The sequence below is a fragment of the Sitophilus oryzae genome, unplaced genomic scaffold (genome assembly GCF_002938485.1).
Source record: "Sitophilus oryzae breed Bouriz unplaced genomic scaffold, Soryzae_2.0 scaffold_552_pilon_pilon, whole genome shotgun sequence".
NCBI lineage: Eukaryota > Metazoa > Arthropoda > Insecta > Coleoptera > Curculionidae > Sitophilus > Sitophilus oryzae.
This window is the reverse complement of record NW_022147143.1, coordinates 494,920-509,923: the sequence shown is the minus strand read 5'-3', so window position 1 is coordinate 509,923 and position 15,004 is coordinate 494,920. Positions and strand designations below refer to the sequence as shown.

Here is a 15,004-nt window from a genome sequence, read left to right as displayed (position 1 = left end):
GAACGCGGTGAATATAAATCGTTGGTTCGGTGTGGTTTGACGGGCTCCTGGTATCAGGAGAACATAACGAGCGAGGAGGTAAAAATTTTGAATCTACGACAGGACCGTTTCCGCCAATCACAGACTAGCAACAGCTGTCAATTAAGAATCTTTAATATGAATTTAAAAATAGAAATTAAAAAATAAATTAATTGCTTTACGTTTTTTATGATTATTGTGCTTTTAACCGTTTCCTTAATTGGACAAGTTAATCCAAGTACATAGAATTCATAAATACTTGTGTTATTAATGCAGTATTGTACTTGATTGTTTTCAATGAACTTCAATATGGCGTCATAGGAGGTGAATTTGTGTTATCAGGAGCTGAGAGTTTAAAAAAAACAAAAAATAGCAGAAAATAGTATGGAAATAGAAATATACTGAATACAAAAAATTAAGGTTTGTAGCTTGTAGGTATGTTTTGATAATTATTACTTAAAGAGCCTTTTGATTTTCCATTTAATATAATTTTTACTCGGTATTTGTTGTCATTTTCGCCGGGTTTTCTGTGAACTTATAACTTTTTATTGTTCTAGGCCTGATGTGTGGTTCAAATTCACCCTGGACCTCTAAAAACCATCGCTTTATTACCTGAGAAAGTATTACCTAAGAAAATACCAATATTTTGCCAATGTACTGCCTGTGAACATCAATATAATACCCTTATAATACTAAAGCGATTCTGATTTTGGTACCAGAGACTGAGGTTGCAATTTCAGTGTGTTCTTCAATTTAAGTTGAAATTAAATGGTTTATTAGTCATAAATAGTTAAGAACTGTGAATACTAGTGGTGCAGAAAGCTCAGGGTAAGTCTAAGACATTTATTAGCCTCTATTTGATTGCTTCCTTTTATAATTTGCTTTGCCATTTCCCTACCAACATCTGCTCGGGTGGGCTAGCAGGTCCTCCCAAAAAATCATTAATATTATAAGGATTCTGGACCTTATATGGTTATTGTACAATGCAACGAAACAAATGGAGAAAATTATGAAATTTACATCCCATGGGTTTAGATTGTATGTTGAAAAACTACCATGAAGATTTATTTAAATTTTTTGTAAAAATAGAAGGCTCAAATGTAGAATCCTTGTTTCAGAACGATTTTTGATGTTCTTGTAATTATTATTATATGTAAAAAAAAATCAAAAAGTAATTATAAAATAATTGTATGTATCGAAATAATGAATCACAGAGATCTTATGAAACATGAACATAAAATTTTCTATATATTTTTTTGAGACAATTTTTTTTCTTCCTAGGCAATCAATTGTTCAATGAAATATACAAATTACAGAAGGAATTTATGGACCAGGAAATTGAAATGGCTTCTAATAGGAATATGAAATTGAGGATCGGAATAAATGCAAGAGAGGATAAACCTAGAGAAAAAATCGGAAAGGGCATTTGATGGTATTACATAGCAAATGCAGAACATTCACTTGTGCAATATCAAGCAATGCAAATCTGTAAGGTACATTTTTACCAATGCCAATGAACTTTACTCCAGAAAAAAGAGAGAGGATCAGAAGATTAGCTCAAGAACAAGCTTTGATATTTGGTAATTATCTCTCTGATGATGGCCATTTTTGACATATTTTCACAGATCTTATAAAAATAGTAAAAGTGAATGTAAAATTCTGAAAAATGCAGTATTTGCAGGAAATTTCATGTAGATTTAAAATATATTAAGGTGAAAATTTTTAAGGGCTTTAATTTTGTTAAAAACTTGATTTTTCAAACCCTTGTCCCTTGTTTTGAAATGATTTATGTGAATGGCCATTTTTGACATATTTTCAGAGATCTTAGAAAAATAGTAAAAGTGAAGGTAAAATTTTGAAAATTCCAGTATTTGTAGCAAATTTTATGTAGATTCAAAATATATTAAGCTGAAAATTTTTAAGCGCTTTGATTTCGGAAAAAACTTCATTTTTCAAACCTTTGTTTTGAAATAATTTATGATGATGACTATTTTTGACATATGTATCTTCAGAGATCTTAGAACATTAGTAAAAGTGAAGGCAAAATTATGAAAATTACAGTATTTGCAGGAAATTTTATGTAGATTTAAAATATATTAAGGTGAAAATTTTTAATGGCTTTAATTTTGTTAAAAACTTGATTTTTCAAACCCTTGTCCCTTGTTTTGAAATGATTTATGCCAATGGCCATTTTTGACATATTTTCAGAGATCTTAGAAAAATAGTAACAGTGAAGGTATAATTTTGATAAATTACATTATTTGTAGGAAATTTTATGTAGATTTTAAATATATTAAGCTGAAATTTTTTAAGGACTTTGATTTTGTTGAAAACCTGATTTTTCAAATCCTTGTTTTAAAATAATTTATGACGATGGCCATTTTTGACATATTTTCAGAGATCTTAAAAAAATAGTAAAAGTGAAGATAAAATTTTGAAAATTACAGTATTTGTAGGAAATTTTATGTAGATTTTAAATATATTAAACTGAAATTTTTTAAACGTTTTAATTTTGTTGAAAACTTATTTTTCAAATCCTTGTTTTAAAATAATTTATGACACTGGCGATTTTTGACATATATTCAGAGATCTTAGAAAAACAGTAAAAGTGAAGTTAAAATTTTGAAAATTACAGTATTTGTAGGAAATTTTATGTAGATTTAAAATATATTAAGTTGAAAATTTTTAAGGCCTTTGATTTTGTTAAAAACTTGATTTTTTCAACCCCTGCTTTGAAAGGATTTATTATGTTCGTCATTTTTGACATATTTTCAGAGATCTTAGAAAAATAGTAAAAATCAAGTTAAAATTTTGCAAATTACAGTATTTGTAGGAAATGTTATGTAGATTTAAAATATATTAAGCTGAAATTTTTTAAGGCCTTTGATTATGTTAAAAACTTGTATTTTTCCAACCCTTGTTTTGAAACAATGTTGATATATTAGCTAACTTTTTTTAATGTGTGTTATATAGGAAAAGAATATCTGGCACAACAAAAAGCTGAAGATTTAGGAAAGAGATTCATATTTTGGGATGTATAAATGAAAGGTGTATAAAAGACTGCAGCCAGATGATCTGAAAATATCTGTGTTTACTGGGCAAAGAAAGAGGGTAAATATATTAATATATTAGATCTTTCGTAGAACTTAAACTATTATTTTATAAAGCAGGGTAATAGGTGCCATCGGTATAATAAGAGGCTGCCAGAGGTAACAGACGAGCTGTGGAAGGTCGTGGACGGATATAAAACTGCCGAGATTATAGATAAATTCTTAATTCTTTTTGAAGTCAAGAAATGCGTCAGTACTGCCACTTGCTTGGTAAGTCCCACGAATTCCTGGCAACTAAAGAGTAACAAGCCGGTCTCTTGCGACGATATATCGTTATTTGTTATATCTTTGTTACCTTATAACACAGAATATCTAGCTACGCTAGATATTCTGTGCTTATAAGCTAGAATACTAAGAATTATAGAGAATTGAATTTTCTTTTGAATGCCTCAATCAGTTGCTCGATATCTCTAGTAGTTTGGGAAAATAATGTTTTTTTAAATAATTAATATCAAAAATAGTTAAGATACCGGAGTGGCTTTTTGATCATTCAATAGAGAATTAAAGTCTTTATCTTTGTGCAAATTTTTATTGTAAACTGTAACTTTATTTTTCTTGAGTAAATTCTTTATTAAAACACGTTTTTCTGGTTGCATACATCAAGGCTCAAAGGTTTAGATTTATGAAATAAATCTCTAAGTTTAATTAAAATTAATTAAGTTATCGGAAAAATATTAAAAAATGACAAAGAATATTAATATATATATAAACAATTAAAGGCTTACATTTTTTTCTTTTATGAATAAATCATTTTTTTTGGACCCTTAAAATTTAACCGCTTCAACGAAGCGACTTTCAAGGCACTCAGAAAAATCGTAAACGTAGCGATAAAATTATGATAACTTCGGGAATTGTAGGAAATTTAACGTAGATTTAAAATATATAAACCTTACATTTTTTTCTTTTATGAATAAATCAATTTTTTTGGGCCCTTGCAAAATTTAACCGATTCAACAAAGCAACTTTCTTGAAAGTTTCAAGGCACTCAGAAAAATTGTAAACGTAGCGATAAAATTATGAAAACCTCGGGAATTGTAGGAAATTTAACGTAGATTTAAAATATATATACCATTAAAGGTTTACATTTTTTTCTTTTATAAGTAAATTAATTTTTTTGGACCCTTGCAAAATTTAACCGATTCAACGAAGCGACTTTCAAGGCACTCAGAAAAATAGTAAACGTAGCGATAAAATTATGAAAAGTTCGGGAATTGTAGGAAATTTAACGTAGATTTAAAATATATAAACCATTAAAGGCTTACATTTTTTTCTTTTATGAATAAATCAATTTTTTTGGGCTCTTGCAAAATTTAACCGATTCAACAAAGCAACTTTCTTGAAAGTTTCAAGGCACTCAGAAAAATTGTAAACGTAGCGATAAAATTATGAAAACCTCGGGAATTGTAGAAAATTTAACGTAGATTTAAAATATATAAACCATTAAAGGTTTACATTTTTTTCTTTTATAAATAAATCAATTTTTTTGGACCCTTGCAAAATTTAACCGATTCAACGAAGCGACTTTCAAGGCACTCAGAAAAATAGTAAACGTAGCGATAAAATTATGAAAACTTCGGGAATTGTAGGAAATTTAACGTAGATTTAAAATATGTAAGCTGTTAAAGGCTTACATTTTTTTCTTTTTGAATAAATCAATTTTTTTGGACCCTTGCAAAATTTAACCGATTCAACGAAGCGACTTTCAAGGCACTCAGAAAAATAATAAACGTAGCGATAAAATTATGAAAACTTCGGGAATTGTAGGAAATTTAACGTAGATTTAAAATATATAAGCAGTTAAAGGCTTACATTTTTTTCTTTTATGAATAAATCAATTTTTTTGGACCCTTGCATAATTTAACCGCTTCAATGAAGCGACTTTCAAGGCACTAAGAAAAATAGTAAACATAGCGATAAAATTATAAAAACTTCGGGAATTGTAGGAAATTTAACGTAGATTTAAAATATATAAGCAGTTAAAGGCTTACATTTTTTTCTTTTATGAATAAATTATTTTTTTTGGACCCTTGCATAATTTAACCGCTCTAGTGAAGCGACTTTCAAGGCGCTAAGAAAAATAGTAATCAATGCGATAAAATTATAAAAACTTCGGGAATTGTAGGAAATTTAACGTAGATATAAAATATATAAGCAGTTAAAGGCTTATATTTTTTTCTTTTATGAATAAATCATTTTTTTTGGACCCTTGCATAATTTAACCGCTTCAATGAAGCGACTTTCAAGGCGCCAAGAAAAATAGTAAACATAGCTATAAAATTATGAAAATTTCGGGAATTGTAGGAAATTTAACGTAGATTTAAAATATATAAGCAGTTAAAGGCTTAAATTTTTTTCTTTTATGAATAAATCAATTTTTTGGACCCTTGCATAATTTAACCGCTTCAATGAAGCGAATTTCAAGGCGCTAAGAAAAATAGTAAACATAGCTATAAAATTATGAAAACTTCGAGAATTGTAGGAAATTTAACGTAGATTTAAAATATATAAGCAGTTAAAAGCTTACATTTTTTTCTTTTATGAATAAATCAATTTTTTTGGACCCTTGCATAATTTAACCGCTTCAATGAAGCGAATTTCAAGGCACTCAGAAAAATAGTAAACGTAGCGATAAAATTATGAAAACTTCGGAAATTGTAGGAAATTTAACGTAGATTTAAAATATGTAAGCAGTTAAAGGCTTACATTCTTTAACGAATAAATATACATTTTTTGAACCCTTGCAAAATTTAACTGGTTTAACAAAGGGATTTTCAATGCACTCAAAAAAATATTAAACACAACACTAAAATTATGAAAATTTCTGAACTTTCTTTTTTTTAATATGCATTAGCATTGTCTGTATATTTTAACAATTAAATTAGTGCAAATCTCAAATCAGAAACCTTATATGAAGATTTTTTGTAATGATTTTATGCAACCAGAAATACACGAAACTATTTTATAAATTTGGATATTTTTTAATAAGTTTCCTTTCTTTTTCAGCTTTGATGCGACAATACGAAGGATGATGAAGAATGTTTGAATATTTTTAAATCAAACAGAAAATCATCAAATAGAAGGCACAAAAATAATGCGACTCTCTACAGGTAAAAAAGAAATGTTTTTCTTCTGTGGAAATCTTACATTCTGTTTTTTACAAATTCAAAGGTTCTGGTGGGCTTTGAAGACATTTGATCAGGCTGACCGTGACAAAGTCTTACAGCATGTCACTGGATCTTACAAAGTGTTCCTACATGGATTTGGTGCTCCTACATGGATGAACTGCATTCAAAATTTCAAATTCATAGAGATGACTGTTCTACCGATCGTTTACCTTCCGCGCATACTTGGTAATTTTTTTCCACTAAATAATTCAAGATCTGCTTATATCTCTATTCACAAGTCATTAAAAAATCTTTTGCCAAGTGGGGGTTTGAGATTGTTGGTCTTTTATATGATGGATATGCCATTTAATCTGTAGTCCAAAAATACTATAATGTTTAGTGTGACTCACAAATGTGCAGAAAATTTATTCTAAAAATGGTCGTATTTCAAAAATCACTCGGTATAGAATACAATATGGTATTTTTAGAATGGAAATTTAATGGTATATCCACTAAGCTAATAAAAAATATAGCATTCCTTTTAAAAATATACAACTTTAGTTTGAGACTATTTTTGACTCACCCTGTATGTTGACAGAATTATTTTTAAAGTATGCATTACCATTTTCTGTACCTATGTTGTATTAAAAAGATTAGAGTGCAGATCAAGAATTAGAAATCTTAAATAGAGCATTAGGCATGCAACCAGTAATACACGAAACTGCTTATTAAATTTAGATGTTTTCTAATAAGTTTTATTTCTTTTACAGCTTTAATCAATTGGATCTTCCAGTATACGGGACTATTACGGTAAACTAAGGGCATACTTGCTGAAGGATATCCATAAAAAATGTTCTGAAGATTTTGATTTTTTGCCTGAATAATGCAATAAATATTAAAGACTGATGTGTTTGTTTGTACTTATCTATATAGTGGTCTTGAGTGTATATAATAATATCTCTTCAAGATCCTCGAACGTTCAGCTGGCTAGCAGACATCACTTATGTTAGTTTGTTCAGAAACATCACAAACTGTATATTCTCTAGTAGAGATTGAAAGCCTTTTTAATTACGTACCCTATGATCGAGAAAAAACGGCGTCAACTATGGCTATGAAATGAAGATTGCTGTCAATTTATATGGGAAATGTCATCAATTGTCATTACCGAGCCAACTGGACACCGTTTTTTTTTTCGATCATACGGTATTTAATACAATATATTGTTATATGCTATTACATCTGTATCATTTAATTTAAATAAATATTTACCTTTCGATTATTTATTGTTTCATTAATCCCCAGATTACCCTTCCTTAATATTAATATTTTAATTCCAAATTATTAAGTAATCTATATATAAAACAATAACATGTTTATGAAAAATATTTTTTTCTCTTTTAATGGCAACACATTTTTGATTTTAAATATTTCAAGACCACTCTGTATAGTAAACCAAATTGAGTAATTTATATATAAAACAATACTATGTTTGATAATAATTTTTTGTCTTTTAATTGTAACATCTGTTTGGATTTAAATATTTCAAGACCACTAAAAATGTACATATAGTAAACTAAATTTATTTTAAAATCGTCTGAAGTGGTGCCCGTACTAATAAATCAGTGGTAGAAATTGAGCAAATTGATGCTGCGAATTTTTATTCAGCAAAATGTGCTATCTCTAGCGATTTGACCTCGTTGGCAAACTTTAACCCTTAATAAATTTTTTTCTAAGAATAAAAAACCTACATTTTTTCCGGCCATTCGATAGAGAATTAAAAGCTCTATCTCTATGCAAAATTGCAGCTCTATCGGAGATACTTTAATTTTTCGGCTCTAGAAAATGTAAGGCTAACCCCTTTGCTAAATTTGCCCTAAAAATTAAAGTATCTCCGATAGAGCTGCAATTTTGCATAGAGATAGAGCTTTTAATTCTCTATCGAATGGCCGAAAAAAATGTAGGTATTTTTTTCTTAGTTTTTGAGATATTTACGTTTTTCAAAAAAAATCTAACTCCTCGAGCTCGTTGGTCATGTATTTTAATTAATTTATTATTTTATTTATTTGTTTTTTTTTAAATTCATTTAAAAAAAACCTTCACCATTTTGTCAAGAAGATGAAAATTATTTTTTGCTGTAAATTTGGTTGCATCATTTTATATAATTTTAATTTTTTTTTAAATTATTTTTAAAAAAAACCTTCACCATTTTGTCAAGAAGGTCAGAATTATTTTTGATTGTAAATTTGTTGGATTGGTTGGCATCACTTTATACCATTTTAAATTAAATATTGTGTACAGGGTGTCCCATTTTAGTGTGTTTTATGGGGACAACTGAATTCACTTTGATTTTCGAAAGACTATATCGTTTATGTATTTCAGGCTTTGCAAAGTGTTTTAATTATTTAAACTTAATATTTTTTTATATAGGTTGGAAAATAAAATATATTTGTATATAATAAATTTATTCATGACAATAAGTTAATCGTAGTGGGTATATATTTAAGTTTTACAAATACAACGTGCAGTAGTATTAACATATCAATCGAATATTCTTCGGAGATCGGAATAGGCCTATGGTTGGTTCGCTGCTCAAGTGGGCTGTGGAACTGTGGAGCAATCTGAAACAAAGAATAAAAATATAAAATAGATCATACACAGGCATATTTAAAGGGTTTTGTTAAAAAAGTGCGTAGTCTTTTTAGAGCAACTATATTTTAAACAGACCAGAAGATGAAATATATCAATACTCTACATATATGATTAAAAGATCTTATAGTCGAATTGGCTTTAATCATATTCTACATTCTAATACCGTACATATGATTAAAATGTTTTATTAACGAGCTGGCATTTTCCCCTCTCAATTACCCTAATATGATCAAAATATTTTATAAGTGAGCTGACTTTATTTTTTCTCCCTCTAATACCCCACCTAGGATTAAAACCTTTTATAATCGAGCCAGTTTTAATTATCCTACCCCTAATACCGTATGATTAAAACACTTCCTAATTGAGATGGCTTTATTTATTATCCCTCTAGCATTGGACGTATGATCACAACGAGTTATAATTAAGCTGGCTTTAAAGGTAAATATGATTAAAATGTTTTATATTTGAGTTGGATTTAATATTATCTCCCCACTGTAGATATGATCGAAATGTCATATAACTGAGGTGGCTTTAATATTCTTCCTATAATACCCACTTTATTACCCTACATATGATCAAAAGGCTTTAAAATCGAGTTGTCTTTATTGATCCTACCTTTAATACTGCACGCGTATTAATGAATTCTCGTTTTGACCATTCTCTGAGAGTAAATTCAGGGACTTTTGGCGTACTTAGCCTTACTTTAAGATATGTCTGAAATGTTGCAAATAGAATTTAATTCTCTATCGAATGGTGAAAACTGCACTTAGATAACTTAATCAATTTTAGAGATATTATTTTTTTCATAAATTTAACCTTTACAGACTTGATGTATATGTAACCAGTAAAACATCTGCTCATATTTTGCTAGAGAAAAATAAAGATAATGAGATTACATTAAAGATTCGCGCATATATAGGGAATTTAGTTGTTTATTGAACGGTCACAAAAGGATTCGGATATGTTATTAGTTTTAGAGATATTAATTAATTAAAAAATAACATTTTTTCCAAAACTACTAGAGATACTAATAGAAAGTTCAATTCTCTATAATCGTGTCTATAATTCTTGGTATTGTAGCTTATAAGGTAACAAAGGTATAACCCTTGTATATGAATTTTTATAAACAAGGGTATAACACAAATACTGATATATTGTAGCAAGATTTTTTTCAAAAAGTTTATTTTGCTGTAAAATTATAAAGGAAGCAATAAAAACACTTATACACTATATTAAATATTACATAAATGCAATGAAACATTATTTTTTTACAAATATAAAGTAAATATATGAAATTATATATTTGTTTATTCTGAAGACGATTTAAATGCCTGGTTTATATCAACACACTTGATACAGCCAATAAACAGTTAAATTTAAACTGTGTGCATAGAGGAACTAAAATAATACAATGGAAAAGTTATTATTTTTGTACCTGAGGTTTTCAGTATTTATTTAACAAGATAAAAAATTTTCATTCTCGCATACTATCTCATTATTTGTAGTAGTACTGGCTGAATTACTTTCATTTACGACGCTCCTACTTACTAATTCTTGGTATTCTAGCTTATAAGGTAACAAAGGTATAACAAATACTGATATATCGTCGCAAGAAGCCGGCTTGCCACTTTTTAATTGCCAGAAATTCGTGAGGGAACCCCGCGCGTAACCTACCAAGCAAGTGGCAGCACTGACATATTTCTTGTCTTCAAAGGCGTTTAGAGATTTATCTATAATCTCGGCAGCTTTGTAGCCATCGACGACGTCCCACAGCCCGTCTGTCCCCATGATGAGAACTTCCTTGTCGTCGGTCGATGCGATTTTATAAACTTGTACTTCTGGATGGGAAGAAAGGAATGGTTTTATAGGCATCTTTTGATAAACGGCAGTAAGGTCGTGATCACCAAACCCTCTTGTTACACCAATGGTACCCATTACCCTACTCTATAAAATAAAATAGTTTAATTTCTACCAAAAATCTTATATATAAATATTTACTCTTTTTCCTTGCCCAGTAATCACAGATATTTTCAGATCATCCGGCTGCAGTGTTTTATACGCCCAGCCTTTCATATATGCATCCCTAAACATGACTGTCTTCCCTAAATCTCCAGACTTTGGTTGTGCCAAATATTCTTTTGAAGTGTATTCTTTTCCTATTAACAAAATAGTTACTAAATGTACCAAATATTTTGGGAGCTAACTTACCTAATAACAAAGGTTGTTCTTGAGCTAATCTTCTGATCCTATCTCTCTCATTTTCTGGAGTAAAGTCCATTGACATTGGTAAAAATGTGTCGCCTTTACAGATTATTGCACGTGAATCTCCTGCATTTGCTACATACAGTTTTCCTAGAATAAACAGAGCAACGAGTGCGGTGCATCCCCCAGCAGCCTGGTATTTATTCTTGTCCTCTAACAGCAGCTGATCCTAAAAACGAACGAGTTTAATCAGATATTATATATTTGAAAAATTAATTAATCTAACTTACCATTTCACTAAAAGCCGATTCTAAAGCGCCAATAATTAACAGGTCCCTAGGTTTGGTGGTTGGTGAATTTTTTTCATTAAAATCTACCCATATATCATCTTGTGCATCAACTAATTTTTCCTAGATATAACCAAAAAAGTTAAGGTAAGTACTGAAAGAAATTTAAATTTGATAGCAAAAAACTTACATGTATAATGTGATGCAATTGGTGTGCGGCACATAAAGCTGCTCCTACTCCTGCATGGCCATCAAATATGCCATAATATGTGTAAGGAACAGCATATTTATTAAAGGTTCCAGCCTCATTCTGAATTGTTTTACTCAACACTCCTTGTCTATATACAGCTTGATCTTCGTTCCACCGTGACTTTCCTGCGTTTACACATTCAGCATATCCTGTTGATTACATGAACATAAATATAATACAATGGAAACTTCCAACATGATATTTACCTGTATCATATGGCAGTGGTTTACTGGGATGTATAATAGGTCTTAACTTATGGTCGGCGCTCATTTGAACTTCGTCGTCGCCTAGGCTTAAAAAGTGGGGCCTTCCATAAGGAAATTTCGGAGCCAACGTTACTTTGTTGTATTGTGTTCCTTCGATGGCCGGCCCATTTGCCTCTAAGCCGCTAACAACGCCTATGACTGCACTTTTAAATCGGTTAAACATTACTTCTGTTTTTTATCTCTTCGGTTCTAGCATATTACGAATGAAAACTAAGGAAATTTTTGAATATCAACAAATACATATGATATCGACAACCATTGTCAAAACATTGAACATGTGTCAACTGTCAACCACAGAACACATTTAATAGTGTTTACCACAGAATATATCTATTATCCGGTGAATTACAGAAATCTGCAACAATGAAAAAACATAAAAAGTTAAGCAACCAGTAAATCACATTGCATGGCAAATTTTTAAATACTTTAATTTTTAGTTTATTATATTAGGGGAAATTAAAAATAACAGAATTAAACAATCATACAGAATGTTCTCTTAATATGATAAATATAAAATATATACAGAAAATAATACAGAGAATCATTAATATGTTAAGTATCTAAAAATAATAATTTGTTTTTAAAGTATTCTAGAATTTTTATGGTTTATAAAAGCTTAGAGTATAACATATACTTGAAGCCCATAAATTTTAATTTATCACCATGTTCTCGATGTTAAAAGATTTTTTTTAATAATAAAGGTCAACTATTGACCGACTGGCGTTGAGTTCATCGGTGTCCAAAATATTTGGATTGAAATTATAATGGTCGTTTACAAATAATAATTAATTACCAGCAAAACTTATCAAATAAAATAATACTAATACATTACATAAGGCGTACATGTGAAGTCATTGGTCTGTTCAAACGTAAATATATTTTCTTCTAATTATTTTTGATTTAACTTTATTAGTAAATATGCAAAAAATATATAAATAAAATTATCTGCCAGATACTTCCTCTAGGAGATGCAAGACTTTGTCGTTGGTGGGGAAGCTCCTGGTCAGGTGCTAGGGGATATCCCCTCTGGCACTTTGGCTCGGTCTAAGTTAATTAATTATACTTATAAGTTAATTATTTTTAATAATTATTTATTTATTTTTGTCACAAACGACTCTGGTGTATGTACTTTGAGTAAAATTTTGAGTCTAGCCCCCCTTTCCCGAATCCTGGATCCGCCCCTGCTTGGCAGTGATTTAATAAGTGTGTTTTGGCGCCTTTTTATGTAGTCGTTATATTGAAAAACCTCAGACATGGGATCTAAATGTTTTTGGGTAGTTTATTTTTACGATTCTACCCTCACTGTACTTGTCTAAATTCATTAAAACCACCTGAAAATAATGGGTGTGTCCAGTCGAACAGGAAAGGGTTTATAGTGATTGAATTTAATCGCTTCCAATAAATCGAAGCAGAATGGCGTTTATTTTAGATATAGGGTAAAATAAAAAGGACCTGGAAAAAAATATTATTAAAGATAAAGAAATTATTATTTTAACGTTGACATTCTTTGACTATTCAAATAAACTGAATAGTGAAATCTATTCATATTTTATTATATTCATTCACAATAAAATACCTGTATAATCCTGTCTAAACCTGGTATTATTCAAATTAATTAATCTTAATCCAGTCAGCATCCCTGATGATATCCAGTGTGAAAAACACCTTCTAAAATAGAAAAGAAACACCAATCTATAAAGTAGTTATTAGTTTTCATTTACCTAAGATAAGTCTTACCTAAAGGTCTAAATTTCACGATAATTTTTAGAAAGTATCGTGTTACTTAATAACCAAGCTATTTTTTCCAAAATTAAAGTGTCCAAAAAACTTGTCCTTTACATAAAGAACCCTAACGTTTTTAGGTAACAAGATCTTATCTGAACACCTCGACTTTGGCACCCCTTTTTAAGATAAAAAAGGGCTAGAAAGCATACAATTTTAATTCTAAAATATTATTATAGGCCATTAATTAATTCTATGCTTGTTAATAAATTAAAAAATATTTTTCTTTGCGTCTATCTTCAGTAGCAGAATACTAAAGCTGTGGTAAGTCTTGGCAGAATAATTTTTCCGAATCTTATACTTTAAAAACGTCTAAAAAACTCGCAGGGTATTGTTTGATAAGTGCGGAATTTCTAGACATCCTACAGATACAAATCTCTTTATTGTATTTAAATAGGTCAGTTCTTAGATTTCTTGTTTGACAGTTAACTTATTTTTTGGTTAAAAATGCGCATTGGAAATGTTCCGATGGCAGCGACGGACAAAACTTTCTACATGGTAAGTTCAAAAATTCTGGACAGCTTTTGTAGTGAAAATTCTGCGATTTTGTAATGAATTTTTCAATAATTCTCAGCAGTTTAAAAAATAGTAGCAAATTGTATGTCCTTTTAAAATATATAAAGGGTTAATTTCACGGAAAAATGATTTTTTGAAACTTGACACTAAAAGTGATAGTTTATGATGAATTAAAAGTTCACGTATATTCGAAGTTCTAGAAAAAATAGTAGGCGTACTCATAAAATTATGAAAATATTAGTATTTGTAGTAAATTTTACGCACTTTTAGAATATATAAACAGTTAAATTCTTGGATACTCTGAGTTCATGGTAAACTCGATTTTTCGAAACAGTGTTTCTGAACGATTTTTCACAATGATTTAAAATTTTACATATTTTTGAAGCTCTTAGAAAAATAGTAGGCGTGGTAAAGAATTATGAAAATTTCAGAATTTGTAAGAAATTTTATGAACTTTTAGAATATGTAAGCAGTTAAATGCTTGGGTACTCTGAGTTCATGGTAAACTCGATTTTTCGAAACAGTGTTTCTGAACGATTTTTCATAATGATTTAAAATTTTACATATTTTTGAAGCTCTTAAATAAATTAGTAGGCGTGGTAAAAAATTATGAAAATTTCAGAATTTGTAGTAAATTTTATGTACTTTTAGAATATATAAACAGTTAAATGGCTTGGGTGCTCTGAGTTCATAACAAACTCGATTTTTCAAAACAGTATTTCTCAACAGTTTATTATAAATGTCTAGTAAAAATTTGTATTATAAAAATTAAATATAGTATACATGTAGTTCCCTTTCTTCATTAAAAATTTAGATTAAG

At 29.3% G+C, this 15,004-nt stretch overlaps 1 protein-coding gene and 2 long non-coding RNA genes across 7 annotated transcripts; 1 reads left to right on the top strand and 2 right to left on the bottom strand.

Moving 5' to 3' along the window:
• The first annotated feature begins 329 nt into the window (after positions 1 to 329).
• On the top strand, positions 330 to 7,408 carry LOC115887158. Of its 5 annotated transcripts, none has more exons than XR_004051021.1 (8): positions 330 to 438; positions 576 to 846; positions 1,300 to 1,598; positions 2,992 to 3,129; positions 3,189 to 3,338; positions 6,132 to 6,235; positions 6,297 to 6,478; positions 7,003 to 7,407. It is a non-coding gene; the product is annotated as an uncharacterized LOC115887158 (long non-coding RNA). The 5 variants fall into 5 exon arrangements; XR_004051022.1 differs by having other exon boundaries at positions 336 to 449; positions 7,003 to 7,408; XR_004051020.1 differs by having other exon boundaries at positions 336 to 453; positions 3,186 to 3,338; positions 7,003 to 7,408.
• A 1,376-nt stretch (positions 7,409 to 8,784) lies between these two features.
• On the bottom strand, positions 8,785 to 9,629 carry LOC115887179. Its single transcript, XR_004051028.1, has 2 exons — positions 9,497 to 9,629; positions 8,785 to 8,850 (listed from the first exon to the last, which is right to left on the bottom strand). It is a non-coding gene; the product is annotated as an uncharacterized LOC115887179 (long non-coding RNA).
• Positions 9,630 to 10,107: 478 nt separating this feature from the next.
• On the bottom strand, positions 10,108 to 12,214 carry LOC115887110 (protein phosphatase 1H). Its single transcript, XM_030906435.1, has 6 exons — positions 11,827 to 12,214; positions 11,561 to 11,769; positions 11,374 to 11,493; positions 11,090 to 11,312; positions 10,880 to 11,037; positions 10,108 to 10,825 (listed from the first exon to the last, which is right to left on the bottom strand). Exons 1-6 carry the CDS (start codon positions 12,047 to 12,049, stop codon positions 10,337 to 10,339), a joined length of 1,422 nt encoding a protein of 473 aa, XP_030762295.1. The 5' UTR covers positions 12,050 to 12,214; the 3' UTR covers positions 10,108 to 10,336.
• Between the last annotated feature and the right edge of the window lie 2,790 nt (positions 12,215 to 15,004).

Bases quoted from the DNA above. Each gene is read 5' to 3' on its own strand.
- LOC115887110 (XM_030906435.1), bottom strand. From the start codon at position 12,049: ATGTTTAACCGATTTAAAAGTGCAGTCATAGGCGTTGTTAGCGGCTTA. The intron at 11,038-11,089 runs GTAAGTTAGCTC...TTTTGTTAATAG, and splicing joins AGAACAACCTTTGTTATTAG to GAAAAGAATACACTTCAAAA. The intron at 10,826-10,879 runs GTAAATATTTAT...TTTATTTTATAG, and splicing joins TTACTGGGCAAGGAAAAAGA to AGTAGGGTAATGGGTACCAT.